Below are 27689 nucleotides of genomic sequence, written 5' to 3' on the forward strand. Positions count from 1 at the left end.
AAACCAGCAGAAAGTTACGTAATCGCCTGATATTACGGTCACAGGTATAGTGAGAGGGGCGTGGACGCGCGTGATAGATAGATAGATAGATAGATAGATAGATAGATAGATAGATAGATAGATAGATAGGTAGGTAGGTAGGTAGGTAGGTAGGTAGGTAGGTAGATAGATAGATAGATAGATAGATAGATAGATAGATAGATAGATAGATAGATAGATAGATAGATAGATAGATAGATAGATAGGTGTAAGCGGATGTTGGCAGACGGATACAGTTGCGCTATAAATACAGCAGCAACAGGCTGTTACGTAATTTCAGACTCACACACGCACGATTATCCCGCAATCTCCCGGACGTGGGGCAGGATTATAGGGCCGCGTGAAGCGTCGCCATCGCGCGTCCACACGTTCATACAGGCGCGGACACGCGGGTCGTCAACGAGCAGGTTGATCGGTCATCAATTATCGGGGACTATCAGGCGCGCGTGGTCGGGTCGGGGGTTACTGGAGGGTGCGGGGGGGGGGGGGGGGGGGGGGCGATGACGCACGGCTGCTGTGTGCCAGCGGTGGTCCCCGTGTCGAGCCCGTCCGTCGTGAATGCCACGTTCTGACGTCACCGTGGCAGCGATGACGCAGAGGATGTGGACCACTGTGAAGAAAACGGGTTCAGCTCAGCCTCCTTTTCTCCCCTCCAGCATTTATCCTAATTTGGCCTCTGTGGGCCACCACTTACAATGTTATGACCGAACTTGCAGTGAAATAGCCAACTCGGCAGCACAAACTGGGCCCGTGTATTTTGAATAAAAGGTCGTTATCGGTCTGATACGCTGAACCATCACAGGAGCAACTGACCAGCATGTAGGTAAAACAGTGCTGATACGCAACTCGTATGATCAAAACCTGTCAGGAGTGTTTCTCTTCCGCAAAACAAAAGCCGATTTTTTTATAAAGCCTAATTGGATCTACATTAAGGAGCCAGCCTGTCCTTCCCTGCCCAGCCAGCGCAACCACACGGATCCCATTTCCAGCCCCGACCCACCATTTCTGAGTGTGCTCGGCTCTGCACAGACCTCTTGCGCGCAGCAGCAACGCCGCGCCGCGGCCCCGATCAGGAAGTGAATTTGTAGGAACTAAGCGGAGGTAGGATGACATAGAGGGGGAGAGGTGGAGAGAAGCAAGAGGAGAAAGAAGAGACTCTCGGGAGGATCCATCGAACCTGTTTCGGGACCCGCTTTTTGCCGCTTCCTTCTCGGACACCGCGTCGCACGCACAAAAAAAAAAATGCTCATAAAGGAATTGTAAGTAGCTGTGCGTGTGTGTGTGCGTGAGAGATAGAGAGCGGCAGATGTCCGCGCGTTTATCCGTTTTGCCGTTGCAGCGCTGACATTGAGTGGAGAGCGAGTTTAAATACTGCGGCCAGGAAGGCTGCATATCTGACTCCAGGTCAGTCCGACGCGCGCCCAGACGCCGTCCGCCTCTAGCGCGCAGACAGCCGCATCCGGAGTTGCATCAGCAGCCGGCACTGGCATGGCTGTGCCCTTCACATCCCGCACCAGCCTCCCAGTCAGCCTCCCCGTGGAAAAACCACTCGCTCGGCCGATGGTGCTGGTGTGGATGGATGCTGGTGCTGCCGGATGCTGGTGTCAGCGTCGCGGTGCCGTGGCAGCTTCCGTCCCCGTGAGCCGCCGTGGCCGTGTTATTGATGCGCGGTGAAGGTGAAACCGCCGACTCCGGCATTCGGGGGGGGGGGGGGGGGGGGGGATGGAGGTGTGAAGGGAGCCCGGCGTGGGGCTGCACGAGGATGGGAGCGGGCAGGTGGAGGGTGGCGTCGCAACGCTGTGGGGCAGGGAGCAAAAGAGAGGAAAATGGCGAGGATCTGGCCAAAAAGTGACACTTTTGTCGGACTGTGACAGTTGATAAAGCGCTGGTGCTGAAGGCTCCTCTCAGGCCTCAGTCACAGGCCTGCTCAGTCTGCTGCTGGGTTCAGTGGGAATGTCGGGGACGGTCTTGAAGCTGTCATTAAAATGGAAGAGTGATGCACCTTTAATAAAGGGCCCAGTCTGGCGTCCTGGCACATTTTAGGAGCAACAGCGGCGTTTACCATGCTTGGCTCCGTCTCCATCAGTGTTTTTAGATGAAAACAAAAAGCAGCATCAACCTAAAAATACCCCCCTATGAAATGCAATGCCTTTGCCTTGTCTTGATTTCCCTCACATGCGTTTATTGGAACAGCACCAAGAGCACCGGGGTGGTGGCGGCAGTGACGGTCTGAAGTGATTAGGGAGAGCCCGAGTCTCAGCAGTCTGCCTAGAAATTAATTAAATCGTCACGATTAAATGCCGACCACACTCAACGCCCAGGCACGCCGAGAGCTTCGGTAACAGGCGGGAAGGCGGCACCACGGGGGCCAACGTGGGGGCCAAAATCGATGCTGCAGCCGTGACAGTTGCCCTGCGTGGTGCCGCTCACCTAAACCACTGACCCAGATCGGCCCTGCTCCTCATTTCTGACACCTCCAGGACCTTTTTCTCAGCATGTAACGAAGAGGTAGCAGCAGACCGACAGAGGAGATACGATGACAAGAGAGGGAAAGAAGGAGGTGAAGCGCAGGAGAGAAGAGAGGTGTTTGCTTTCTGAGCCCGGAGAACGAGAGACACCCGATCGTCCTGTGGAGACTCCAGGCCGAGGAGAGAGGGAGAGAGACACAGACACACAGTGAGAGAGACGGCAGTCCTAAAGGACAAAGTCTGTTCTGCTCTCTGGACGATGAAAACATTATAAAAATGGAGAGCAAACTATGAATGCTACTGTGCTGATGCTACTGCTCGCTGTCTGGCCCAGTCAGACCCAGATTATATTTGGTGGTGGGTGGGACGCAGGATTATGTGAATCGAGCCATACAATGAATGCAGCTACACTAAAGTGCAATTCTGGGTAATATTATTGCTAAATAAAGTGTTCCCACCCGCTAACGCCGACCGTTCTGAACACTCCTTCCGAAAGGGAACCTTTTAGTGTGTGAACAAACACAGGTAACACAATCATACGACGCTTCGCAAGCTCCACCAAAGAGGATTTCCTGTTGAACCCGGCTGCAGAGATGTGGGAAGTTTGTTAGCAGAACAAACAGAGCAGCATTATTGATGTCAGCGCTGCTCCCACGCAGAGATTCACGCGCTCAGAATCAGCTCAGAAACAAATGTTGGAGAGCAAACGTGGCTCAGATGACAGAGGTGAACCACAGAGGAGTCGTTAAAAAAGACCTCAGTTTCCTTCACGACGACCCACCACCAGCATCAGCCCTGCAGCTGCTGAACTAGATCATCTATAACCCAGCGCCTCCGCCCCTGCCCCACTTTAGACAAATTGTGGGTTTTTTTTGCAAGAATTGATGATGTTTGATTGTGGAATTACTGTTTTATTGTTCAGTGTAAGAATGATTACTGGAATATAACCTTCATGCTTCATCTGTAACTTACCTCCTTTTTGTCTTTCCAGCCGAGTGGTTCTTCCCATCTCGGTGGAAGAGGTAAGCCCGGTTCATTGTGTGTTTACGGAAACGACTCTGCGTTTGTCTTAAATTTGTCAGTATTGAAGATGAGCCATGTCCCCTGTTGGCTTTTAAAGACTAAACCTGTCCCCCGTTGGCTTTTAAAGATGAGCCCTGTCCCCCGTTGGCTTTTAAAGACGAAACCTGTCCCCCGTTGGCTTTTAAAGATGAAACCTGTCCACCGGCCACAAAAAGAGCCTGAATCCGAATGACTAAATCAGCCGTCTTCCCCTGTCCCCGTCCTGTCTGGGGCCCTCTGGCCCCCCCATCCTCATTTCCATGGCGGTTTGCTCCTCTATTCAGGCCTGCATCGTAAATGAGTCACTTGAAACTACTTCCGCCACTGTAACCTTCTCCCATCTGCCGCCATTCTCATATTTACTCGGACAGACGTGGGCATAATCTTGTTTGTGTGGCGTTCGCTGTCTCCCCGAAATCGCAGCGTTTAGCGAGGACAATTTAGGAATCCCAGGAAAGGTTCCAATTTGAATTACCGTTGGAAAATTCCAGGTTTTGGACTGACCATCCAAGTTCTGCCCCCTCGGATTTTTCTTTTCATGCACAGTCATTTCTGAAGAATGAATATATATGTAATATATATTTATAGCTTCATAGCATCATCTTAGTGTAAGCTTGTACTTTTTGTTTGCTTTTACTTGAATAGCCAACATTTATTCCCTTTAAAGCACTAACAGCTCAACATAAAAACCCAAACATAGTGATGAAGTTGAGTTTTGAGTTTTGACAGTGAAGTGGAGCAAGAATTGAAAGCGTATCAATGTTGACATCATCGCTGCCCCGTTAGCTCGCTGGCTACCTGGCTAACTTTCAGAAACAGGAGGCAACAATCTGCACAACAAACATTTTCCCTCTCAAATATGATCCAAAAGGAGTGAAATCAGCCGTGGTGCTGGAATAAAACCGAATCCAGCAGGCCGTGAAGGAGCGCGGCCGGTCCGCGGAGCGACGTGTGATCTGTGTGCGTGAATCACAGCCCTCCAGGAGTGTCTCCGTCCCTGCTGCAGCCTGACTGTCTCCACTCACTCACACTCCAGTCTGCTGCATTTAGATTAAACATTTCCATCTTATCATCGGTGTGACGCCGGACACTTCTTCTCATTCTCTCCTCGTCTGTACTGGAACATAATTAGCATTATCCACAGAAACTCCTCAGTCCTCAGCGGTTCTTCGCATGTCAACACATTTTTTAAAAAGCAGCTCCTTATCACCTTAGTAGAGAAATGAAGAGTGTGACCTCAATCCACCATGGATCTTGTTTTCTTTCAACTTATTCAATGTCTAATGTATAATAAGCAGCTCCCAATGGTGGGGTCCAGTATCAGGGGGGACACACCGGAGGAGGGATGATCTTAAAAACACAACTGGAGTTAAAGAGAGGAAGCAAAGAAGCAAAAATGCTTGTGGGAGAGATTAGAAAGAGGGAAAGGATCATTCGGACACATTAATCCACCACTTAAGATTAAGAAATAGATGATCTGATGACACACATGTGAATAAAGAAAAGGGATATCTGTTGTCGCACGGCCATCTCCATGGCAACACGGTGAGAAAAAGATTGACGTGTGCTATTGCTAACTCTATTTCTGCTTTGTTTCCAGTACCAGGTGGGCCAACTGTACTCCGTAGCCGAGGCCAGTAAGAATGAGACGGGCGGGGGGGAAGGAGTGGAGGTGCTGAAAAACGAGCCCTACGAGAAGGAAGGAGAGAAGGGACAGTACACACACAAAATCTACCATCTGCAGAGGTGAGAGGGCTCAACCGTTGATGCTGCAGCACGCAGAGGACGTTAGCGAGCGGGTCCCGTCTCTGACCCGTTCCGGCTGTGAAACTCTGGGACCAGTTTGCATTGAAACGGTCAGAGAACTGAAACGCGTCCCTCACCTGTTCCGCAGTAAAGTGCCGTCGTTTGTGAGAATGTTGGCTCCGGCTTCGGCTCTCAACATCCACGAGAAAGCCTGGAACGCTTACCCGTACTGCCGCACAGGTACGCTGCACACACACACACACACACACACACACACACACACACTAATAAGTTACACAGTATTACAACTATGAAACCAGCTGAAAATAATGAGGCTAAGTTTAACCGTCTGCATTTGTCCCATAAAAATGTGAGGTCACCCAGATCTTCATTTGTCCTCCCTACCTTAAAGGACATGCTAAATAATTTATCTATCCAATGAGAGGAGTCATATAATCACTTTGGGCTTTCCAGCTATGATCACACACACACAGACACACACACACACATGAAGTTGTGTTACACCTTTAATAAATGTTTCTATCGTTCTCCCTCTAATTCCTCCTCTGCTTTCCCTCACCTGGGCCCATAGTAATTACTGTAAGTATGTTTTGCTTCATTTGAACCTAAAAACTTAGCTTAATGCATCCATGTTGGCCTCCGTGTGTCTTGAAGAGTCGGAGAAGCATCTGATTATTTATCGTTTCATCATCTTCGCCCGAATTTTCTTCACTTCTCTGTGCAGAACGAGTATATGAAGGATAACTTCTTGATCAAGATCGAGACATGGCACAAACCTGATATGGGGCATCTGGAAAATGTAAGTGTGTATGTGTGTGTGTGTGTGTGTGTGTTTTAGCCTCAGTAAGTCAGCACATTGTTCATACAGTAAAGATTATATTTACTGTATAAAGGAAAACAGCCATTAGCTCTAGTGTTAGCTTGTGTTTGTGTGTTATTGTGTGTTCCCACTGTCAGACATGTTGTGTGTCCCTCCAGAGGTCCTAACGGTGCTGCGTGGTTCTGTTCCAGGTACATGGTCTGGATGCCGAGACCTGGAAGAAAGTAGATGTGGTCTACATTGACATTGCAGACAGAACCCAGGTGGAGCCCAAGGTGATGATCGAGCAGTGTTTAGGCTTCTGTAAGGATCTGTGTCCTCCTTCATGTTGGACTTTTGCACATCTGTCCAGGACTACAAGCCAGAAGAGGACCCCTGCAGGTACAAGTCAGTGAAGACAGGGCGGGGCCCCCTGGGAAAAGACTGGAAGGTACCGAACCTGGTTCTGCTGGCATTGTTTTTAGCTAGCATCGTGTTAGCATCACTGATCCCGTCTTGCCTGTTGTTGTGTCTGCAGAAGGAGCTCCATGCCAAGAAAGACTGCCCCCACATGTGTGCGTACAAACTGGTCACCGTCAAATTTAAGTGGTGGGGGCTGCAAAACAAAGTGGAGAACTTCATCCAGAAGGTGTGTGTGGATTCTGACTCAGCAGTTTCCGTGTGAACCTTCACTCCCTCACACCACATGATTTTCTTCTTCTGCTGTGCCTTTAACCTCCAGCAAGAGAAGCGCCTGTTCACTAACTTCCACCGCCAACTGTTCTGTTGGATCGACAAGTGGATCGACTTGAACATGGAAGACATCCGCCGCATGGAGGAGGAGACACGCAGGGAACTCGATGAAGTAAGCGGAACACACACAAAAAAGCGGAGGATGACAGAGCCGGATGAGTTCATGGTGGTAATAACGGGTCCGTCTTGTGTGTCAGATGAGAGTGAAGGACCCGGTGAAAGGGATGGTGGCTCTGGAGGACTGAGCGCACGTGTGAATGCTGCTGTCCATCAGGTGATTCATACTTCATTCCACTTCACCCTCTCAGAGACGGGAGAGTCTTCAGAAAAGAAACACCCAGACACCAGCGGATCCGCATCCTCCTGCTATTCCAACCGACACCACGTCTGATTCAGTCTGACTTTCAGGGACCCGGACCCAGTAAACTTCTGCCGATCTCCGCCATCCCCCCCCCCCTCGCCGTTTGTTTGACCAGCCTGCGTCTCCGTGTTCCTCCGAGGCCTCTGGTAGCAGCGCTCCCGTTGAGTCGGCAAACCGTCCCAAACTCCAGAGATCCGTTTCCATTATCTCTGCAATTTCTGTTCATTTCTGTTGGTTATTTCCGATGGTGTGTATATGTACAGTGTGCCGTAAATCAGAAGCTAAATAATTGTATTGAAAACTATATAGATATATAAATACGTATGAAAGGGGGGGTTAAAATACTTTTGTCTGTAGGTTTCTGTAATTTCTTTTGCCCCCACACGTTTCTCCCTGCTCCTTTGAATCCCGCCTGGCTTTACCGTTGCGCTAGTTTTCAGTGTTCTGGACCCCCGACCGGACGGGACGTTTCTTTCCCCCAGGTGTCCTCAGCAGCTTCGTGAGTCCTCCGACGTGTGTATTCCTGTAGCAGCCAAGGCTTCATTTCGCTCGCTCTGATCATCGGGCTGTTCCGACATTCCGGAAAACTGGGACCGAAGTCGAGCCTCCCTGTCTTTGGACCTGTCGTCGTAGCGACGGCCGGAGGCCTCGTTCCGTTTGCGTTGGAGATGAAGAAATGCCTCCGAAGCGTTGCGTCGTTAGCCATCCTGTCACCTCCAGTGGATAATCACTCTTATCCAGCGATAGCAATAACTTCCATGACACGTCGGTTCTCTAAAATCTCTCGTATTCCCGAGCAGGAAGTCAGGAAAACGTGGTTGGGCTGTGGGTCCGGTCCTGGTTGTGTTGTGTTTGTGTTACCGCCGGCGGTTCCCTCCAGGTGGGGCCTCCCGCGCTAATTTCCAGTATATGCGTTAGAGTAGCCGAAGGAAGTCGAAAAAGGCGCCAATTGAAAGGAAGTGACCTCAGCCGGACGCCCCCTCCCCCTCCGGGCTGCGTGTTTGGCCTCTTTTCTGGTTTTCCTTCCTTTCCTTGTCTGCCTCATTCCCAGTTTTCACCCAGGAACATTAAAGAGTCAGCAACAGATGGCGACCCTTCTGATCAAAGCGGTTAAAGTGCTTCGATCTCTCTAGTTTTTCATTTTTCTGTACGTTTTGTATACGACGCGTGTCGGTAAAACAGAAGACCGCGAGGACACGACACAGCCGGGCAATATTCTCGTCCGAAAGAAATCATATTTTTGTATTGAGTTATTATCTGACAGGATTCTCCATCGTTGGGAAGCTGAATTCCCTCTCGCCGCTGTCCTGCTCAACCATTTGCCTGGAATATTTTCTCCTCTTTCTTCCTCATCGCGTCCCCTTTGAGTATCAGTTGCTCCTCTTTAAGAGGAGCTCTCCAGCATCACATGGAGCCACCGTGGAGATTTATGAACGTACTGACCTTGTAAATAGTGAATGAATCCATATAGATGAACACATATATATTGAGCAGACTGTCCTGCCACACCCACTGCTCGCCGCGCCCTCCCGAACCCTCCAAACGTCTCGCTTTAGCATCGCCGCCGTCACCAACCTGCCCTCACGCAGATATTTTAGACTTTAGGCACGGGCGAGACCTTCTTTGGGTGGATTTTCAAGCCATTTCCTGGATAAAAAGAGGAAAAAATACAGTAAAAGTGCAGAAAGACTCCGTTTGGCTGGACCCCCTCCCGCTGGCAGGACAGTATAGATATATATTTTTGTTCTGGGTGTTGTACCTCCGTTGTCGGCCTCTGAGCCACTTTTGCGTCTCTCACCAGTAAGAAACCTACGACGGCAGCTCGGGCCGATTTCACCGATTCAAACAAACGATGGCGTCGGGTCTGAACGAGGCCTCGGACTTTGCCCCCCCCCCACCACTCCCCCGAGCGCTTAGAAATGAGGATCGGGGGACTCCTTCTATGTTTAGGGGACTTTTCCAGCCTGAGGGTGCCACACGTACGCCGGTGGGAGAACAGAGACAATCTGATAGATTTCTGTGGTTAGAGTCCTCAATTTCTATAATCAGAATAGGAAATCAAACGCTCCCCCAGCTCTTATCAAGATGTCAAATATTTCTCTCTCGCTGTCTCTTTTGCTCTCTCACTCACTCCTGTTGACTTGTCTCCTGTTTGATTTTCTTCTTTTATTGTGAATTTGTGCCTTTTTTGTCATCTTATCTTCCAATAACACTACTGTACATTGGAGAAGTAAAGAAATAAAGAAAACGAGCAACTCTGCGTTGGTTTTCATCTTTTATTGTAGTTCATTTAATGGCAATCTGCTGCTAAGAGAAAAAAATTAAGCTGAACAGGAAATAAAGATTCATAATTCAACGGCACAGCAGACTTGGAATTTGAATCGCAATCTAAGAGCAGCCAGTGTCAGACTGTTAGCAGGGTAAAATTCCTCAGGTTTTGTGATGAAGATTAGTTAAAACCCTGATTACAGGGGAGGAAAAAGCCCAGTCACACATTATAGGATGGTAAAGAGACACTTCCCAGGGTGAGTTGCTGTAAAAACTTAAAAAATGTTCATTTCAAAGGTTATGTAGCCATATATGCTAAATATGCTAATAGCTTTAACAAAAGTTCTGTTCTGCACCCATCCTGAAATAAAACCATCTGATATTTGGATCCAGAAACAAATCCGACTGTGAACTATTTGTGGGTCTATTTTAGGAAACAGCCTGCTTCGCAGAATACCGCCTCAGAACTGTTGTAGAGTTCACGACCCGCGCTGCACTCCTAATAAAGCGCATATATTACATAACCGCTGGCGAGGAAGGGCCCTCCGATAATGTGTTTTAAGCCCCGTCTGATAGCTGCAGCCTGTCCGTGCTCGGCTCTTCGCTGGTGTCCTATCGCCTTCCTGTTCTGTCCTCTGATGCTCTTTAGTCGGGTTTATTGGCTCGCTGGCTCCTTTGGAGAGCACAGAAAAGGTGAAACAGCTGTTTCACCACCTCATATGAACATGTGTGATATGTGGTTTGGTGTAAGGTTAATAATAATTCCTGTACAAGCTGTAAAAGCTACATTCATGAGTCTTTTCCCTTGGTGGCGGTCTGCAGCTTCCCTTTATGTTGCCTGCTGGCAAGAATATAAAGATATATGTCGTCAAGATGCATTAATCTTGATTATATGCTGCAGATGAGGTTAAAGGTCAAGGCAGAGCATGATATGAATAACCCCATATTTACTAAATTGATTCAAATGGAAAGTTTTTAACTCTTCAACGCATTTTAATCCCTTTTTACTTCTTTGTTAATATGTTTAGAGGTTATGATAATAATGCAAATCTGTTTGGAGTGAAAATAGCCCGTATAATGGGAACAGTTTGACAGCATTCTACATAAAAGCTGCACAAAAGCACGACACCCTACACATTCCATATAGTTGGGAAAGTGAAGGATTATTGAAAACACAAAGAGGGCTTTGGTGCAACAAATACCACGCGTCACGGTGACATTTCAATAAACAGACATGTTCATTCATGATGAAGGTAAGTCTTTCTCATTGGGGTTGTTAACCAACCTGGGGTAAGAGCTTGATCCCATGTTACGCTTTTAAGAGCGGGGCCGGTGCTGTGCAGGACCTTGCCCCTTCAGAGAAGGCGAGCGCCAAGAGGAGGCAACAAAAAAGGGGGACCAACGGTCAGACCACGGGACTCGCTGCAGGAAAGCAGACCCCCGCTCTGGACTCTCCTCCGGAGAACTTTGTCATCTGTCCACAGGGAGTCTGCAGCTTTTTCTGGAGGGCCGGAGAGCGACCGAGACACGAGGGTGAGCGGCGGAATGATGGCGAGCGAATGATGAAGTAAAGACGTAAAGTGTTTACAACAAATCATTGAGTCTTTTTGGGGCGTCTGTGGAAAGAAAACTGGCTATCTCTATTAGCATTGTGCTAACTGTATTGAGCTATGAGATGATGAACTGCTGCTTTCAGCGTGGTTTTGCTGCCCTGGAGTGGAGCTGCGAGCATCTCGTGTGGGTTTCATTGATCCATCTGTTTCTCTGGGGTCATTCTACACACGGAACAGATGAGATTCTCCTCCCATGTGACCTTCAGGGTGCTGTCACATTACCGCGGATGAAGTGTGGCGATGATGATAACACGATTACACGCTCACAACCCTATTTGTGAAATGACTTTCGGGCACGCCTGTCACGTCTGCGTTACAGATGTCTGACTGCAACTGGGCTTTGAGCTGTTCTGGCTTTGGGTTGATCCCACCTGTTTTTGTCTTTAGAAAAGAAAATGAGCAAAGGAGGAAGAAACGGCGGGAGAGACAAGTGCAGGTAAGAAGAGCCGATCCTGGGATTTCTGAGGGAAAGGGGTGTGTAGAGTCCTAAAGCATCCAGAAACAACAGCTAATACCCTTGTGCTGAATCTGAATTGCCCAACCTATAAGGAGATTTGGGTGATGAAACGTCTCACTGGACCGGAGAAAACCCCGACCTGGGTTATCCACTTAACACTTGTGCCTGCAGGAAGAATGTTTCCTAAGTCTCTGCATGTGACGCTGTTACATGAGGGCTGAACTGGGGCAGCATGCAACATTAGCATTTTGATGTCTTCGCTCACTTTGCCTTAATATAGCACATCAAAATAAAAAAACACCTTTTCTTCTCTGCCATGTCTCGCCTTGGGAAATCTGCTGAGTCACTTTCACGGGGTTATTCATATATGGTCACATGATTAGCTGGAACTGCTTCATACCTTCAGTGTTTTCAGATGTGCATCATTAAAAGCACCGATGCTTAATTAGAATCATTGAAATATTTCTTCTCAGAGGGGAAAATGAAGGAGTGGCCTTGTTAAAGCCCCAGTTTTAATTAGGCTTACAAAGATAACCTTTCACCTATATGAGGACAGACTGGATTGAGGCTGGAGGAACATAAAGAAGCGAAGGCTTTTGTGTGCCGTTGTCCCGTCACTGTTCCTGCTGGACTGACAGACACAGCGCTGCCTGTAAACCTCTTAGGGATCCGAAGGGTTACATTAGTCTTGCAACAGTGCTCGCGGCGGCGCGGGATCAGCCTCTCCTCCTCTTCTACCCTGTGGACAAACACAAACGCTCACATGCCCGTCCCCTGCCAGCGATTATAACCCAAATCTGACTCTGGCCCACATTCCTGAGAGGACCCCACAGCCCTGTCGCTCATTTAGCCGGTCGGAGCTCAGGGACCTCTGCAGCAGACGTCCTCCTGCAGTTTTTAGCTTATTTTCATTCACTTTGGATCTGAAATCAGGAGCTGCATGAAGAGCAACCAGAGAGATCCGACCAATCAGGAATGAGCTTCATTTACCTCTAACCAAATTGAGAGTCAACCAAAGAAGAACTAATGACATGACCTCACTCAGCTAGGAGGACATATTGTGGATCTGAAGAAAAACAAACCCCGAGGAAACACGACACACAAAATCAGAAGAGGTTTTTTTTTAAAAACAAAATCTTGAAAATGGACCCCGTCACACACAGTCCACGGCTGAGGTCTGACAGCAGCAGCAGCTCGGCGTCTCAGGGCTCGAAGTCCAAGATGTTCCTCCGGCAGCGCCTGAACCAGCTGCTGACCTGCATAGAGGACATGAGCTCTGATGAGGAGGCCAGCGAGGAGGTGTCGCGCACGCTGGACGAAGCCTTTCAGCTCTGTGGACGCTTTGTTCCCACTGACAGCTTCAGGTGGACACATGTCCCGCACGGGTTTAACATCTGTAGATCTGTAGATCATAACATCGGATAAACAACAACCAAAGAATATTAGAATATTATAAACTCTTCTGTTACCTTGTCAAAATCGCTGACAGGCTGCACGTTGTGACGTGGAACGTGGCCACGGCGGAGCCCCCAGAGGACGTCACCGCTCTGCTGCAGCTGGACGTCCAGCCCCCCACGGACCTCTACGTGATCGGGTGAGAAGGGGATGGGATGGAAGATAAAACCCTGTTAAAGCATCAGCGCTTGGTGGAAGAGTCGGGGGGATGGAGGGGGTGTGCTTCTGATTTCTGGGTGTTTTGGCGGCGACAGGCTGCAGGAGGTGAACGCCGCCCCGGTGAGGTTCCTCTCCGACATGTTGGTGGAGGATTCCTGGAGCCATGTCTTCATGGACACTCTGGCGCCCAGAGGCTTCGTCAAGGTGAGACCAGAATGGTGCCGGCAGTGATGGCGCGGATTGCGTAACGCGTTTAAGTAACATGTGTTAGCAAAGAAGGACAGTTATTCCAACCAAAAGTGTATTTATTGCTGGTTTCAGGTCACGTCGATACGGATGCAGGGTTTGCTGCTGCTCCTCTTTGCCAAACAAATTCACCTCCCCTACATCCAGAAGATCCAGGCCACCTACACCCGGACGGGCATTTTTGGCTACTGGGTAAGGACGCGAGGCCGGTTACGGGCCCCCAGACCATCAGAGATGGCAGCGGCGTCGGGAGCTGCAGAGTTTAAACCTTTCTGAAAGGCCCTTTGTGCTTGTCTGGTGGAATGCGCTAAAGCTCGGAGAAGAATGGGATCACAAAGAAAGAGCGTGAAAACTGCCGCAGCGCAGCACTCGCAAGACACTGGTCTAATCCATAATCCAAGATGTTTTACGTGGGATTATGGGGGAGGGGATTTAGGCTACCCTGTATTTATTCTCTTGCCTTTACTGCAGGGAAATGTATTGATTCAGGTTGTGTAACTGTCTCAGGGGAATAAAGGAGGCGTGTCCGTGCGGTTCTCCTTCTACGGTCACATGGTGTGCTTCCTGAACTGCCACCTGGCGGCGCACATGAACTACGCCCTGCAGCGCGTGGACGAGCTGGAGTACATCCTGGAGGCGCAAGACTTCGACCTGACTGACACCCCCCATATCCGGGACCACAAGTAAGAGTGCACCCCCCCCCACACACACACACATGCACACAGCTGGGGGGCGGTCATGGATGCTAATGTGGGTCTCCCAAACAGGGTCGTCTTCTGCTTTGGTGACCTGAACTTTCGAATTTCCGACCACGGCCTGCACTTCATCCGCTCGTCCATCAACAGTGGACGGCTGAATCTGCTCTGGAGCAAAGACCAGGTGATGCGCGTGCACACACACACACACACACACACACACACACACACACACACACACACACACACACACACCCATGCTACATTTTGAGTGTTTTTCCCACAGCTCACCACGATGAAGGCGAAGGAACCCTTCCTACAGGAGTTTGAGGAAGGGCAGCTGAATTTCAAACCCACTTACAAGTTCGATCGTAACTCGGAAAATTACGACACCAGGTAACGCGGGTCACACACCTTTTCATCAGGCGTCGCCACTCGAAGCGACTGTTCCTCAGACTCTGTGTTCTTGTTTCAAGCAGCCCTTCAAAGTCATGGTTTCTATTTAAGTAAGACACTTTGTTTTATCTTGCATGTCCCACCGCACCATCCAAACAGCCCCCAGAGCTTTTCAGGTCACACCTTTAGCTCTTAATGAGATGCAGCAGATCCTGATCTTTCCGTCTACATGAACTGGCACCATGTATGTGTCCCTCTCAGAATGAGCACTGTGGCATTGCCCCTAACCATGTACAGACCCAGGCCCCTGCAGCGCTGCAGCACCACCCTCCTCTTCCTCCTTACCTCCCTCACCTGGGGGCTGCTCTGTGTCTGGTTGGGGGCTTGGCACAGGGAGCTAGACCCACCAAGGTTGGTGTCTCCCTTTAGAATAGGCACCACGCTGGTTGTGTCTTGTCCTTCAAGAACTGGAGACCCTGATATAAGCGAGGCACCATGCTGCTCCTGCACAGTCCTGCACGTGTTCTCCACTTCCGACACCATCCAGCATGCTGTTAGGGTCCAACCCCCTGTAGTCTGCGTCTGTCTGTGTTTTAGTGTTTCCTGGATTTTGGGTGATTTAGAGTGGGGAATACAAATGAACTGTTGTTGCACTCAGTGGTAAGAAAAGAAAACCAGCCTGGACGGACCGAATCCTCTGGCGCATCAAACCCAAAAGTCCGCCTCCAGAGGAGGAGGAGCAGGAGGAGCAGGAGGAGCAGGAGGAGACGGCTTCGACCTCTGCCGACCAGGAGCCAGACGAGTATCCGCTCCTGGTCACGCAGGACAAATACACCAGCCTCATGAGCTACGGAGTCAGTGACCACAAGCCCGTCGTCGCCTCCTTCAGCCTGGAGGTGGGAGATAACTGACTGGAAAAGCTCCCGCCGCTAATGGGGGCCACTGATGTTCACCTCCTCGCTCTCTCCTGCAGCTGAGGAAGTGTTTCGACACACCGCTGGTGTACATCTCCCCTGTGGGGGTGTGGAGCGCAGATGAGGGTGCATGTCTGACCTACACTGTCCAAGAAGACTTCATGTCGTCTACTTGGGATTGGATTGGCCTGTACAAGGTACCGGGATAGATTATCATACTATCAATCCAGCTTCCACTGCTCGTTTTAGTCCTCGGTTTCATTTTCCGGCAGGTTGGATTCAAAAGTTCCTCTGACTATGACACCTTTGTGTGGGTGAGAGAGGACGAGCTGCCGGAGATTAGCGAAGTCATACAGGTACGGTGCCAGCGAGGCCTTTGTGATGTCGTTTATGGCCCTATACATTACTAACATACGTGTTTGCTGTGGCTGCAGTTGTACTTGGATCGTGACGAGATCCCTCTGCTGGGTGGAGACTACGTTTTGGGTTACTACAGCACAAACCTGCAGAGCATCATCGGTCTCAGCGCCACCTTTCAGGTGAGCGCCACATGTATTAGCTCATTCTATATTACAGGAAGTAGACATTTTATAATCCCCTAGTGAAATATTGTTTCTGTGCCCTTTGACCTTGGCACAGATGTCCATCAGGTTTATAATAGATTCTGTTTTTAAGGATTAGGATAAACCTAATTAATGTTACATCCATCCTGCAGTAAGGAAGGTGTGTCGCAGCCTGTTCACGATTTCGCCTCCATCTTTCAGATTCTGGAGTCCAAGCGTGCCGTCATGGAGGGACTGGTTCCTGAAAACATCAATGGGCTGAACAAATAAGAAGAGCCTTGCAGCAAATTCATTTTCACCATATTCCCTTCAGCCTGACTCTTCACGTGATTCTTGTATTCAACTGTATCGGCGCCGGATCGTGTAGTTAAAATGCTCCAGCAGGCTAAACTCTCATGTTAAGATTCCTCTACAAAAGGGTTCATGGTCATCACGAGTCCCACACCAGGTCACCATTGGGCTTTTGGGGTTTTGTTTGTCTTGTTTCTTTACAGCTTTTGTTCTTGGAAATCAAGATTTAAACAGTCACATTTTGCTTTATAACAAAACTGCACACAGAAAATTATGTAACGAATGTACAATGACAGACCCTAATGACGAATGGAGATTCTTGAGATTTTTAATGGAAACAGGTGTAATGATTTGAACAGGTTTTTTTTTTACCTTTGTTTCTCATCTGCTATAATCTTAGCACAAGCAAGATTGCCTCATTTATTCTAATGTAAACAAGGCTTGACGCCAGAGAGAGATGTGATTATGGGTATGTTGTATGTGTTGAATGACTGAGAAAGTGAAGAGCATAAATTAACTGGTCACGATCATTTAGCACCATATTGATATTATATAATGAATTAAATTGAGGAAAATAGCCAAATCATTAAGTATGTTGTTCATCAGCGCCGAAATGCCTTTCAGCCCCACTTTTCCACAATGGTAACTTGTTAAGACAGAGCCTCAAACGGATTAAAAAAAGATTTTTCTGAAAAACCATTTTGTGTTTGATTCATTTTTTACTCCAAACGTGTAAAAGAAACAATCACAAAACAGTTATAAAAACATTGAGCCAGTAAGTAAATTGCTAAAATTTACAAATGCCTTGTACATAACTTCAAAATCCAGTTTACAAGCTTTATTTTTTTTTTTTAAAAAAATCAAATTATATAATGTACCGACATTTAATCCAGCGTTTTACTTAAGAAAGAACTTAATAACGGTGAAGAGGACTCGGGGTCCAACAGAGGCGGCACTTCCGGCTTCCTGCCATGTTTTTCCCAGAATGCATTGCGTGTTGACAACTGCGCCTGTTTGGAGCATCTTTTCCAGTAAAGGGTTTTCGGTTGTACACACGTGGGGATTTTTAACGCATCGCTACTTTGAAAAACGGTAACATTTTAGACAGTTATTTACCACCTTGTACCATGTTTAATAATGGTTAGTGTTGTACGTACGCTAGTTTATGCTTCCTACAATTTGATTGCCTCGAAACGGACTCTAAAATGTCAACAGCTAGCGAAGTTAGCATGGTTGGGTCGCCTCACTGACAAGCTAGGTTAGCTCCGAGTAAATCATATTTGTTCGCACACTTCTGTGTTGCACACCTCTGTATTTTTGGCATAACAAAACCATTCGTTACTCCGCGGTGTTTCAGCAGTGTCGTGACGTTAATGGGTTGGCTAACATAATATTATAATAATATTCACATAACAGCATAATGACAGCATTTTTGCTGCAAACTAAATCTGTTTTATGTGTCGTTACATAATTAAAACACCAGAGAATCGTCTGTGTCTTTGTCAACTAAAGCTCTCCAATGTATTGGCAGGAGTTACCGAAATAAGAAACTTTATGTCATGTTTGTAGGTGTGGATCTAAGCGTGATGATGACAGAGGACGTGGAGCGGCTACTGATCCAGTTCCAGAATGAAAACGGCGAGACTCTGGGGTCACCATTCGATGTTCCCCTGGACATCACCACCGATAAGTTGCAGCTCGTCTGCAACGCACTGCTGCAAAATGTAACCACTGCCTGTCCCTACCATAAATACACATTCATCTTGGTGTGCACATACTAATTCTAGTCTTGTGTTTGCCAAAATCTGCCCAAAACTTATAATTTCTAATTTTCTCGCTTGTTTGGTGCAGTTATTAACAAGATATATGCCTGAAATGTAACACACCATCATTGTGGCTTTAGGAGGAGTCCCTGCCTCTGGCTTTCTTTGTGCACGGTGAGGCTGAGGTGGTGACCAGCCTGGCATCATGTGTGAAGGATCTTAAGATAGAGACAGAGCAAATTCTTCCGGTGATGTACCAGCCTCTGGCTGTGTTTAGGGTTCGGGCTGTGGCCCGCTGTACCAGCAGCCTGCAGGGACACACAGAAGCAGTTATTTCAACTGCCTTCAGCCCCACTGGCAAGTGAGTGTTGCACACCTCTATTTTTGTCATGCCATGTCATTATAATAAGAAGTGGAAAAAAGCATAAATTCCCCCTACTGAAACAACTTTGGATTCATTTTAGGTATCTGGCCAGCGGTTCGGGTGATACGACGGTGCGTTTTTGGGACTTGACCACTGAGACGCCTCTCCACACTGCCAGAGGTATAAAGTCGTGTTGATTAATTGACCTCAATATATCGTTTGTGACACTCCTGAGCTGTATTTTCTTTAATTATAGGACACACACATTGGGTGCTCAGCATCGCCTGGTCACCGGACGGCAAGAAACTAGCTTCAGGATGCAAGAACAGTCAGGTGAGCCACCAACACACTCTTGTTTCCATTTGAATCTTTCCCAACTTGATCATACATCTGTGTCTGCTTCGGTAGATTTGTCTGTGGGATCCAGCCACAGGAACACAGGTGGGCCGGACTTTAACGGGCCACACCAAATGGATCACCTGTCTCTGCTGGGAACCTCTCCATCTGTGAGCGTGGCTTCAATCCTTCCCATTGACCTTAATTTTCAGACTATTGGGCGCACCTGAATATAAGCTGCACCTGCTACATTTTTAAAGAAAATGCCTTTTGTACACATATGCACTTTATCACCCAGTCTTCAAAAATGTTTCTAGGCTCAGTGATGCCAAGATGACGTGCAGTAGCTCTATTTCCTTCTTTGACAGACAGATTGATTGTCTTTAACTTAAAAGCTGCATCATATGTATTTCTGCATGTTTTCCATAGGGAGGCTGTGTGCATGATGCACAAAATGACAAGTAATCTCTTCCCCACGTCTGTCTGGCTTGTGTTTACTGCTCGAGAGTTCCCCCGGTGGCCGTCAGCCGTTGGAACCTACAGACAAACTCTTGAATGAGCCTGGAATCTGGAAAATCCCAACGTAACTCTGTTCCTCTGCTTCGCTCCTGTCAGCAATCCGGAGTGTCGGTATTTGGCCAGCAGCTCAAAAGACGGCTCGATACGCGTTTGGGACACCGTGTTGGGGCGCTGCGAGAAGATCCTGACCGGACACACGCAGTCGGTCACCTGTGTGAAGTGGGGAGGAGACGGGCTGCTGTACACGTCCTCGCAGGACAGGACGGTCAAAGTCTGGAGAGCCAAGGACGTGAGTGCCTGTTCCTCACCGCTCGGGATGTCGGTTGCACTTATCAGAGCATTTCTGCTTCCTTTAACACTGTGCAGGGCGTCATGTGCAGGACCTTGCAGGGCCACGCCCACTGGGTCAACACTCTGGCCCTCAGCACAGACTACGTCCTGCGCACCGGCGCTTTTGAACCCGCGACAGCCACCGTCAACCCCCAGGATGTCACTGGATCGCGTGAGTGTGAACTTGGGTCAAAAACACCCGCTTAGATATTTGCAAGAGAAGACCCTCACGCGACCACCGTTTTGTTCATTCACAGTGGAAGAATTGAAGGAGAAAGCTTTGCAAAGATATAACAAAGTCAGGGTAAGTGCTGCCTGTGGTGTGCACGGCTAGATCGCTGTAGCAGTACGCTCACCCCCATCGTCCCACCGCAGGGTCCAGCTGCTGAGCGTTTGGTGTCCGGCTCTGATGATTTCACCATGTTCCTGTGGAACCCTGCAGAAGAAAAGAAGCCTTTGGCCAGGATGACTGGCCACAGTGCCCTGGTCAATGAGGTGCTCTTTTCCCCAGACACCAGGCTCATCGCCTCTGCTTCATTTGACAAGTCTATCAAAATTTGGGACGGACGCACCGGAAAGTAAGTAATTTGTGTAATACTGCTTTCTTCCACATGATGGCGCCATAAACGCACAATTATAACTTCTTACGTTCACCTCAAGGTACCTGACCTCCCTGCGGGGCCATGTGGGGTCCGTGTATCAGGTGGCTTGGTCAGCTGACAGCAGGCTGCTGGTCAGCGGCAGCAGTGACAGCACGCTGAAAGTTTGGGACATCAAGACCGGGAAGCTCAACATCGACCTGCCGGGACACGCTGACGAGGTGAGGAGCGCCCGAGCCCGACTCACCGATGCCCCTGGCGGAAATGGTGACCGTTTCTCACTTGACTGTTGCACGTGCAGGTTTACGCGGTGGACTGGAGTCCCGACGGACAGAGAGTGGCGAGCGGCGGGAAAGACAAGTGCCTCCGGATGTAAGTAAGAGCGCGCACGATCCTCCGCGCACGTGTCCTGGCTCTGACGCCTTGCGTTCTGTCTGCAGATGGAGGAGATAGCCAACCCGGGTCGTACCGCTCCATCTGACAGTTGCACCCGAGCCCTCTGCTCTTTTGATCAGCACCGGCGCTCCACCAGAGACTCGCGTCCCGTATCAGGACACAAGTGCCATCGCCATGGAAACCCACGCGGGAACACTCGTACTGCAACACTGAAGAAGCGTTGAGCTGTGAATGCTAATGTGCTGCACAATAATGCTTTGAGTGGAGATATTCATATGTAAATAACTGAATCTTCAGATTTGAAAAACACTTCAATCTTCAGAAATCAAGCCGGATAATGAGGTGCGCCGAAATGACGTGCACGGGATTTGTGCGCCTCCTTCACTTTAAGCCTCAGCGGACAGACGACGGTCCGCAGGTGACAGGTGGCGGCGTGACAGTAAAGCCGACCACGCTCATCCCGCTCCCTCAGCCCTTAATCTTCTCTGTCCTCCATTCAGCAAAGCCTCAGCTGGTTCTTAAAAACCGGTTCAAACCCACAGAACACAGAATTAAAACGGTTTCGAAGAGTCTCTCCGGGATCGGGTTTATTGGTTGCACATCTTTACCCAACGGAAGCATCAAACCATGACAGCGCGGCATTTAGGATGAAGCAGGTGTGCCTGGTTTATTAAAAAAAAGCAGCAAGGCATAAACAAACAGGTCTAAACAGCCAGAAACGTCCATTTAAGTAAAACATGGAGCTGATGGATAACAAAGGTTATAAAAATGCCCCACTTGTATCAGGGATATTGTTTGGCAAAGAGAAGCCGACGGCTCCTCTGCAAGGCTGCGCGGCGTCGAGAGCTCGGTTACAACTGAACCGTGTGTTAGCAAACCCGAAATATCCAAAAGAGCCCCCCCGGAACATCAGTCAACATGTAAACAAGTGCATTCAGGGATGTCAACGCTTAACATAAAAAAAAGCTTCAGGCGTTAAAAAAACGTTAAGGTGTGGAAGGTTTACCGGTGAACATGACGGACAGAGTCACGGCCGATGTGGAAAATCCCTACAGGAGTCACGGACGCAAGCAGCCGAGCAAAGCATGATGGGTAATAATTCACCCAAAAAAACTCAGTGTCACAGGAAGTTCACAGCTTAATCCGCTACAATTAAAGATTAGCAGAAAACCAGCAGGAATCACTTTGATTCGGGGTTTTGGAAATGCTCTCAGGGCCGTTTCAATAGTTCCATTTTAGGTTTTGGGTGAATTATCCCTTTAATAAGCCACATCCTGCGTTGATGCGTGCCGGGGGATCCAGTGCGAGATGACAGCAACGATACACAGATGTGTCTAAACGCCGCGCTGAAGCGTGCCAGCACCCGTCTGCTTTCCTAAGGATTCCGTGAACGGAAAGACACACGTATGGTTTGGGTGCAACACGCGGTGCACGTCAACAACAGTCGGAGCTAAACGACACCTTCCTTCCTTCCTTCCTTTTTTAGTCTACTTTGGTTAATGATGCGCATTTCTGCTCTTGAATATTCTGGACATGGAGTCGGCGTGTGGGGACGCGTCCTGCCGCTTACTCGTCTTCCGTAACAGTGCCAGCGTCGTGGGGTCGGGGAGTATGAAGAACGGAGGTGTCCAGGATGGCGAACCGGCCCGGCGCTTCCCCAGCGTCCCGCTACTGCGTCTTCCACACGCCGTTGAGCAGTTTGACCACCTCCTCGTAGATGACGAAGACGATGGCCACGTCCAAGCACACCCGGCCGAGCCTGGGAACGGTTCCCTTGTAAAACCTACACAAAGGGGGCGTGGTTAGACGTCTGCGGGGGAGAAAGCCGCCGTGCTGGAGGGGCGGGGTCAACTCACGCCTGCGGCCCCTCGTGCTTCAGGATCTGGAAGGCACAGTCTGCTGTGTTTTTGTAGCGATGGGCCTCCAAGCCCTGCATCCTGGTTTTCACCACATCCAGGGGCGTGTTCCCGAAGACGCTGGCGGCGCCCGCCGTGGCCCCGAACATCGCCGTCACAATCGGGTGCATTTCTTTTCTGGGGTCGTCGCCTTGAAGACACAAACGAGGAGGTCGTAGGCGGAAAAAGAAGAGCAGCTTGACCTTTGCGAGACGGGATTTCTCACCTTTGTACCAGTTTCTTAGCAAATTCATCACGTAGAATCGGATCGCCTGATTGGTCCCCTGTTTCAACACAGTGGCTGTCAGCCCTTGATAGGTCCCCCTCACACCTGAGGGAATCCAGCAGTCTCAGTAAGCACAGCCCACATCGCATGACCGGACTCTTTTGGGGGGAGGGGTCGCCGTCCTGCCTACCTTGTTCTCTGATAATCTCACTAACGCCGTGAAAGAAGCCTCTGTAACGGGGTCTGAGGGAACACTGGTCGTGGATCATCTTCACCTGGCCGACAAAAGAAAAACACGTAGCGCGTTCAAGCCGCCGCTGGGACAACGCAGGCGCGTTACCGCATCTGGCTCCGCCCACCTTCACCGTTTCCATGGGACACACCACCAGGATGGCTTCTGCTACCCCCGCTCCCAGGCCGCACAGGAGGCTGCGAGTGTTGTCCAACCGGCCCGTGGCGTCGCGCATCGGGTTGCTCAGCATCTCAAACGTGCCGAACCTGTGAAGGGTCAGCGGGGTTAAGGGCGTCGACCCTCGAGGATTATGTCGCCATACCAAATGCAGCATTCAATCACCCGTCTAGAGGAACGTATCTGTCGCTGTGGCGTGCGTCATTACCTGACGGCAGACTTGGGTATGGATCCGTAGAGCAGCGAGCTGAGGCCCCGGTACAGCCCTCTCAGGCCGTGATCCTGCACCGTCAGCCTGACACAGTCACCTGCGCACAAACATGCAGACGTTATCCCGGGAACGCAGCGGGGCGAGGGGAAGCACCTGTCCAGCCGGACGTCAGACGTGCCCCGGTGACCCACCGATGCCCCTGTATCTGGGGGGGTTGGCCCTCTCGTCCAGCTGCAGCTGGGTCTTCACGTACTCGGTGGGGAAGGTGATGCAGATCTCGATCCCTCCTGCGATGCCGCCTGAATAACAGCACAGAGGCGAGAGTAAGGGTGCAGCTCCTCTCTTCTCGAGGTTGTTCGTGGATGTTCTGTCAGACATTCGTTTTTGGATTCTGGATCTGCTTTAATCTGTGGCTGTGGTGTCACCAAAGAAGCTCTTCAACGATGTGCAGGTGCAGCTACATCATGCGTGTGATGTAGCATCTCTGCTGGCAGGCTTTGTCCGGTATTGGATGCACAGACAATAGGTAACAACAACCAACCTGCAAGAATGGCCTTTCCGGGATGCGTCATTTTCCTGCCTCCGACCGCAGCGGCCGCCAGGTTTCTTTTGGCCGCGTACGACTGCTGGTGAGCAGGCAGACCGCCCAGAGCCGCCGGGGCGGCAGCGGCCAGACGCCGGGGCGGAGGCTGCTGACGCGCCGCGGAGCTCGGACACCTTCTCCGGACACCGCCGCTCTCGCACGGACCCTCGCCCACCGAAAACGGCCTCAGCAGCGAGGACATGGCGCTGGTTTGTACCGGGGGTGTTTTCAGTGTTGAGAAACCTGCCTCGGTGCTGACGGACGACCTCCCGCAGCCACAACAACACCGCTCGGCGCGCCAGTGTGACGGATGGGGGAGCATCAGCGGCGGTCAGGTGACCAGACGCGCCATGGCAGGCCACGCCCACAGCCCAGCTTACTGGGGTCACGTGACTGTGCCTGATTTTTGACGGCCAATAACAGGAAGGAGGAGGATGATGATGAAGAAGATGATGATGATGCGTCGCTAAGGCTAATCTTCAGTCAGGGCCTGTTGGGATTTTCATTCATTTAAGGAATATATATCGCCATCCTGGAAATGTTTATTAAACTACAGAACAATGTGACAATTCAGCAGATAGTTCGACAGTAAACCCACTGAAAATATACATTGTAGGTCATTACAGGAGTGCACAAGAATGTAGGAGAGCCCCGGTGCATCGTCGCTCGATCCCTGCCCCCTTAAATAGTGCTCTTATCACGCTGCAACGCACACGCACACGCACACACGACAATAGAAGTAGGTCAGTGTTCCCACACACAACCCCCACCACCGAAAGAATTACGATCAGCTCCACCTATCAATTAGTTGTTATTCATTTAGGAAACTCCAGTGTGCATCCTTCCTGTTCCTTATTTCCACATCCACCTTTATTAACAGATTCCTTTTTCTGTCCCGTTTTATGGTCCTATCCAGTAAGTTCCTCTTTTTAACTCGCTTTTAAGTCTCTCCTCAGTGCTGACTTCCAAAAAAAGTCCACATTCTCAGCTGCTCTCCCGCATGCACACGCCAACGCGCGCGCGCACACACACACACGAACGCACTATTTATTTGTGTTTTTAATATTGCTCTAAAATGGCCATGTTATAGTCAATAATTACGGTTGTCTCAGTCCTGATGTTTACACTGTGGTTAATCCAGATGCTTTTGCTTCATTTTTATTCTCTGTCGTTTTATTGTAAATCACTGTATGTTGTAAATGCTAAAATAACCCCTGTCTGGATTCAGGATTAGAGGTGTGTGTGTGTGTGGTGTGTGTGTGTGTGTGTGTGTGTGTGTGTGTGTGTGTGTGTGTGTGAGAGAGAGTGTGTGTTCGGGGGGGGGGGGCTTTATCATAATTTTGGGGACATCCAAGCCATATAAAACTTACTTAATCGATCCTTTTGTTGCTCCCAATGATCAATGATATATTCTCTATTATTATTTAGACCCCACGCAAAGATGCGACATTAAGAATTCAATGTTAAGAACGCGAGCACAAAAAGAACCAAAGGTGATGTTTGATTTCAGCGTGCAGTTGTTAGAAAAGAGAACCGCATTTTGCCCACAGCAGAATGTGCAAAAGTCTGCACATTCTCTGCACAGCGGACTCCATTTATTTTGAGTTCCTGAGGCCATCGAACAGAAGACACTTGGCCTGTACAGAGAGAACATAACAGCCTTTCTAAATTAATCTATCGTGAGAGTTTCCTCTCTATCAATGTTTGATATGTCCGTGCCAACCTCGTGCCAACGCAGGGCGTCTGAATCCATCCCCAGATGGCAGTGGGGACACGTGTGGGTCTGATCAGACGCCTCCTGGTTCCTTTGTCCCCAGCAGGGTCCCTCACTGCCCCACAGGGGGCGACACGTAGAGTGGGAAGACCAGGCGACACCAAAGTGTGGCCGAGGGTCTGTCTGGTAGTTCAGCCTCTGTCCGCCAGAGGGCAGCAGAGACACAGAATCTGAGTCCTCCTGCAACACAGCAACAGTGGCTATAAAATGGCACAATGCAGCATTTTCCCCCTCCACAAAGACAAGGCTTGAGTAGACAAATGAGGTTTTAACTCAGTCCTTTCTTACTGTCATTGTGTCCTCAAGCTCTGAGGTTCTGGGGTTCTTTATTCTCTTATTATCCTGGCATCAGCATAAAGAAACAATCCCAAATAATTGAACGCACGATGTGACATGACACCGCCAGCTGGAACCGTTCTAATATATTTAATTCACTGTGATATTTCCATTGGTCCTGTTCAAAATCTGGTATTTCTTCTGCTGAAGATGTTGTGGAACTTAATAGAAGAACCCTAATAGGAACCCCCAATGTGTGCTTGGGTGGTTTCTGGCACGATATGGGGTCCCTTTGAGTGAGCACACGGCATAACAATCACGAGGCCATTAACGGCATTATTGGGCAGTTAAGGAGGAGATAACCCTGGTTCCGGGAAAACACGGCTGCTGCTGTCCTCTTGTGTAAGGTCGCTCTACACAAAATGTTCTATTCGGGTGGCTTTTATGTTTTAAGCAGCATGCAGCCTTATGCAGCAGCAGGAAACACAAATGCTTTGAGAACTGAACAGGTTTTTAACTAGGCCTAATGGACTTGCTTAATATTACAATGCAATTAACCGGTAATTTCTGTTTCCTCACAACATAATTGCCGATAGAACACTCTATAATCATCATCTCTCATAATAGTCAAAAGAGCAAAATAAGAAAAAACCTGTTGACCAGTTTCTGTCCGTGAGTCAGACTCCTGAGTCCTCAGACAGTACCAGCAAGGTTCCGGTGGGCCATCTGCAGAAGCAGAGCACCAATTTCCTGAAGTATGAACCTGTAGTGACATGATGAGACACGTCTGCCCCCCCACCGGTCGTTTACATGTGTGAGACCCACCGTGTGTGCAGGAGGGAGGAGATGCCACTGTTAACTGTTCCTCTGCTGGCAGGGGGGACCCTGGGAGGTCGCCTGGACTGTTGTCTGAGTCCATCACAGCCACCATGGCCTCCTGCTGTAAAGATCTCAACCAGAGGATTTTCCCCGGTGAGGATTCGTATAGATGAGAATTGATGTGTCTTTTAGGCCAATCCCACCCAGTAAATCTGACCTGACTGACCTGTCCATCACCCACTCGGTCGCCCTGCTCCTCCTCAGGATCCTGGACCTCCCGGGGCTCGTCGCTCTCCGCCCGGCTCAAAGTCAGAGAGGAGGAACGTTTAGAAAAAGAGGCCCCAGTGACCCATCCGAAGGTCACCGGCAGGTTAGTTTTCAGGCGATTCCACCTGCTCAGCCACTAATGTTGCAGTAATCACCTGATGACGGCGTCCTCCCTCTCCTCGCGGTACCTGTGGATGATCTCTCCTTGCTCTTGCAGCTCTCCCTCCATCGCTGCTCATGCGTTCTCCTCCTCGGTGCACCTGGAGTGTTGATCCCACCTTTGCTGTGACCTTTTACTCTCCTCTCCTGGCCTTCTGCGCGTCCGCCAGGCTCCTCGCGCCTCCCCGCCGCCCGCCCGCCTCCCTTTGGGTGTGTGAAATGGAAACTCTGAGCTTTCAATATTTAATGTGTCTGAATGGCTCACGAGCAGGGTTCTGTGGGGGGTCAGGAGAGCGAGACATAAACAAGCCTGCTGAGATCCTAAAGCTCCTATAGAAGTCCATATCATCCGTACTGGGTCAGATAAACAATAATAACAAACGATGATTGTGCCTTCGATCGTGTTGCTTTGATCGGACCGCATGAAACACAAAAACATACAGTATATCTACATAAT

General features: G+C 49.5%; 5 protein-coding genes across 8 annotated transcripts; 3 read left to right on the forward strand and 2 right to left on the reverse strand.

Moving 5' to 3' along the window:
- The first annotated feature begins 554 nt into the window (after positions 1-554).
- On the forward strand, positions 555-9509 carry pitpnab (phosphatidylinositol transfer protein, alpha b). Its single transcript, XM_057053615.1, has 11 exons — positions 555-1298; positions 3499-3529; positions 5170-5315; positions 5464-5555; positions 5908-5915; positions 6061-6135; positions 6348-6431; positions 6509-6586; positions 6674-6784; positions 6878-7000; positions 7086-9509. The coding sequence occupies exons 1-11, from the start codon at positions 1282-1284 to the stop codon at positions 7131-7133; spliced, it is 813 nt and encodes a 270-aa protein (XP_056909595.1). The 5' UTR covers positions 555-1281; the 3' UTR covers positions 7134-9509.
- Positions 9510-10780: 1271 nt separating this feature from the next.
- Positions 10781-17005, forward strand: inpp5kb (inositol polyphosphate-5-phosphatase Kb). Of its 3 annotated transcripts, XM_057053612.1 has the most exons (14): positions 10781-11050; positions 11518-11566; positions 13077-13181; positions 13297-13405; positions 13523-13639; positions 13955-14130; positions 14215-14326; positions 14429-14538; positions 14622-14648; positions 15197-15434; positions 15512-15649; positions 15725-15808; positions 15887-15991; positions 16217-17005. In XM_057053612.1, the coding sequence occupies exons 2-14, from the start codon at positions 11526-11528 to the stop codon at positions 16283-16285; spliced, it is 1431 nt and encodes a 476-aa protein (XP_056909592.1). In that variant the 5' UTR covers positions 10781-11050; positions 11518-11525; the 3' UTR covers positions 16286-17005. The 3 variants fall into 3 exon arrangements, with proteins under 3 accessions (XP_056909592.1, XP_056909590.1, XP_056909591.1); XM_057053610.1 differs by lacking the exons at positions 10781-11050; positions 11518-11566 and adding an exon at positions 12263-12951; XM_057053611.1 differs by lacking the exons at positions 10781-11050; positions 11518-11566; positions 14622-14648 and adding an exon at positions 12270-12951.
- Positions 17006-17260: 255 nt separating this feature from the next.
- On the forward strand, positions 17261-21185 carry nle1 (notchless homolog 1 (Drosophila)). Its single transcript, XM_057053613.1, has 13 exons — positions 17261-17398; positions 17876-18030; positions 18210-18430; positions 18534-18613; positions 18690-18766; positions 18842-18939; positions 19385-19577; positions 19655-19790; positions 19876-19922; positions 19994-20196; positions 20279-20438; positions 20519-20589; positions 20658-21185. Exons 2-13 carry the CDS (start codon positions 17893-17895, stop codon positions 20668-20670), a joined length of 1437 nt encoding a protein of 478 aa, XP_056909593.1. The 5' UTR covers positions 17261-17398; positions 17876-17892; the 3' UTR covers positions 20671-21185.
- slc25a1a (solute carrier family 25 member 1a) lies at positions 21174-24361 on the reverse strand. Its single transcript, XM_057053614.1, has 8 exons — positions 23896-24361; positions 23546-23653; positions 23352-23451; positions 23094-23232; positions 22925-23009; positions 22735-22839; positions 22470-22659; positions 21174-22396 (listed from the first exon to the last, which is right to left on the reverse strand). Exons 1-8 carry the CDS (start codon positions 24257-24259, stop codon positions 22282-22284), a joined length of 1206 nt encoding a protein of 401 aa, XP_056909594.1. The 5' UTR covers positions 24260-24361; the 3' UTR covers positions 21174-22281.
- A 1070-nt stretch (positions 24362-25431) lies between these two features.
- Positions 25432-27369, reverse strand: LOC130537431 (uncharacterized). 2 transcript variants are annotated; one of them, XM_057054266.1, is made up of 6 exons: positions 27229-27369; positions 27033-27108; positions 26813-26927; positions 26640-26713; positions 25661-25891; positions 25432-25574 (listed from the first exon to the last, which is right to left on the reverse strand). In XM_057054266.1, exons 1-6 carry the CDS (start codon positions 27300-27302, stop codon positions 25533-25535), a joined length of 612 nt encoding a protein of 203 aa, XP_056910246.1. In that variant the 5' UTR covers positions 27303-27369; the 3' UTR covers positions 25432-25532. The 2 variants fall into 2 exon arrangements, with proteins under 2 accessions (XP_056910246.1, XP_056910245.1); XM_057054265.1 differs by having other exon boundaries at positions 25495-25891.
- Between the last annotated feature and the right edge of the window lie 320 nt (positions 27370-27689).

Source organism: Takifugu flavidus, chromosome 14, assembly GCF_003711565.1.
Source record: "Takifugu flavidus isolate HTHZ2018 chromosome 14, ASM371156v2, whole genome shotgun sequence".
NCBI classification, from domain to species: Eukaryota; Metazoa; Chordata; class Actinopteri; order Tetraodontiformes; family Tetraodontidae; genus Takifugu; species Takifugu flavidus.

What these genes read in the sequence shown, in the direction of transcription:
- pitpnab (XM_057053615.1), top strand. An exon ending in TTCCCATCTCGGTGGAAGAG is followed by an intron (nt 3,530 to 5,169) that starts GTAAGCCCGGTT and finishes CTTTGTTTCCAG; the next exon opens with TACCAGGTGGGCCAACTGTA. An exon ending in ATATGGGGCATCTGGAAAAT is followed by an intron (nt 6,136 to 6,347) that starts GTAAGTGTGTAT and finishes GTTCTGTTCCAG; the next exon opens with GTACATGGTCTGGATGCCGA.
- inpp5kb (XM_057053610.1), top strand. Translation starts at nt 12,731, where the DNA reads ATGGACCCCGTCACACACAGTCCACGGCTGAGGTCTGACAGCAGCAGC. An exon ending in CGCCCAGAGGCTTCGTCAAG is followed by an intron (nt 13,406 to 13,522) that starts GTGAGACCAGAA and finishes TGCTGGTTTCAG; the next exon opens with GTCACGTCGATACGGATGCA. An exon ending in TCGGAAAATTACGACACCAG is followed by an intron (nt 14,539 to 14,621) that starts GTAACGCGGGTC and finishes TGTTTCAAGCAG; the next exon opens with CCCTTCAAAGTCATGGTTTC.
- nle1 (XM_057053613.1), top strand. Translation starts at nt 17,893, where the DNA reads ATGATGACAGAGGACGTGGAGCGGCTACTGATCCAGTTCCAGAATGAA. An exon ending in GCAACGCACTGCTGCAAAAT is followed by an intron (nt 18,031 to 18,209) that starts GTAACCACTGCC and finishes TTGTGGCTTTAG; the next exon opens with GAGGAGTCCCTGCCTCTGGC. An exon ending in TGCCGGGACACGCTGACGAG is followed by an intron (nt 20,439 to 20,518) that starts GTGAGGAGCGCC and finishes TTGCACGTGCAG; the next exon opens with GTTTACGCGGTGGACTGGAG.
- slc25a1a (XM_057053614.1), bottom strand. Translation starts at nt 24,259, where the DNA reads ATGCTCCCCCATCCGTCACACTGGCGCGCCGAGCGGTGTTGTTGTGGC. An exon ending in TGAGATTATCAGAGAACAAG is followed by an intron (nt 22,840 to 22,924) that starts GTAGGCAGGACG and finishes GGATTCCCTCAG; the next exon opens with GTGTGAGGGGGACCTATCAA. An exon ending in GCTAAGAAACTGGTACAAAG is followed by an intron (nt 22,660 to 22,734) that starts GTGAGAAATCCC and finishes TGTGTCTTCAAG; the next exon opens with GCGACGACCCCAGAAAAGAA.
- LOC130537431 (XM_057054265.1), bottom strand. Translation starts at nt 27,302, where the DNA reads ATGGAGGGAGAGCTGCAAGAGCAAGGAGAGATCATCCACAGGTACCGC. An exon ending in AGGGAGGACGCCGTCATCAG is followed by an intron (nt 27,109 to 27,228) that starts GTGATTACTGCA and finishes TCTGACTTTGAG; the next exon opens with CCGGGCGGAGAGCGACGAGC. An exon ending in GGACAGAAACTGGTCAACAG is followed by an intron (nt 25,892 to 26,639) that starts GTTTTTTCTTAT and finishes GCTGTGTTGCAG; the next exon opens with GAGGACTCAGATTCTGTGTC.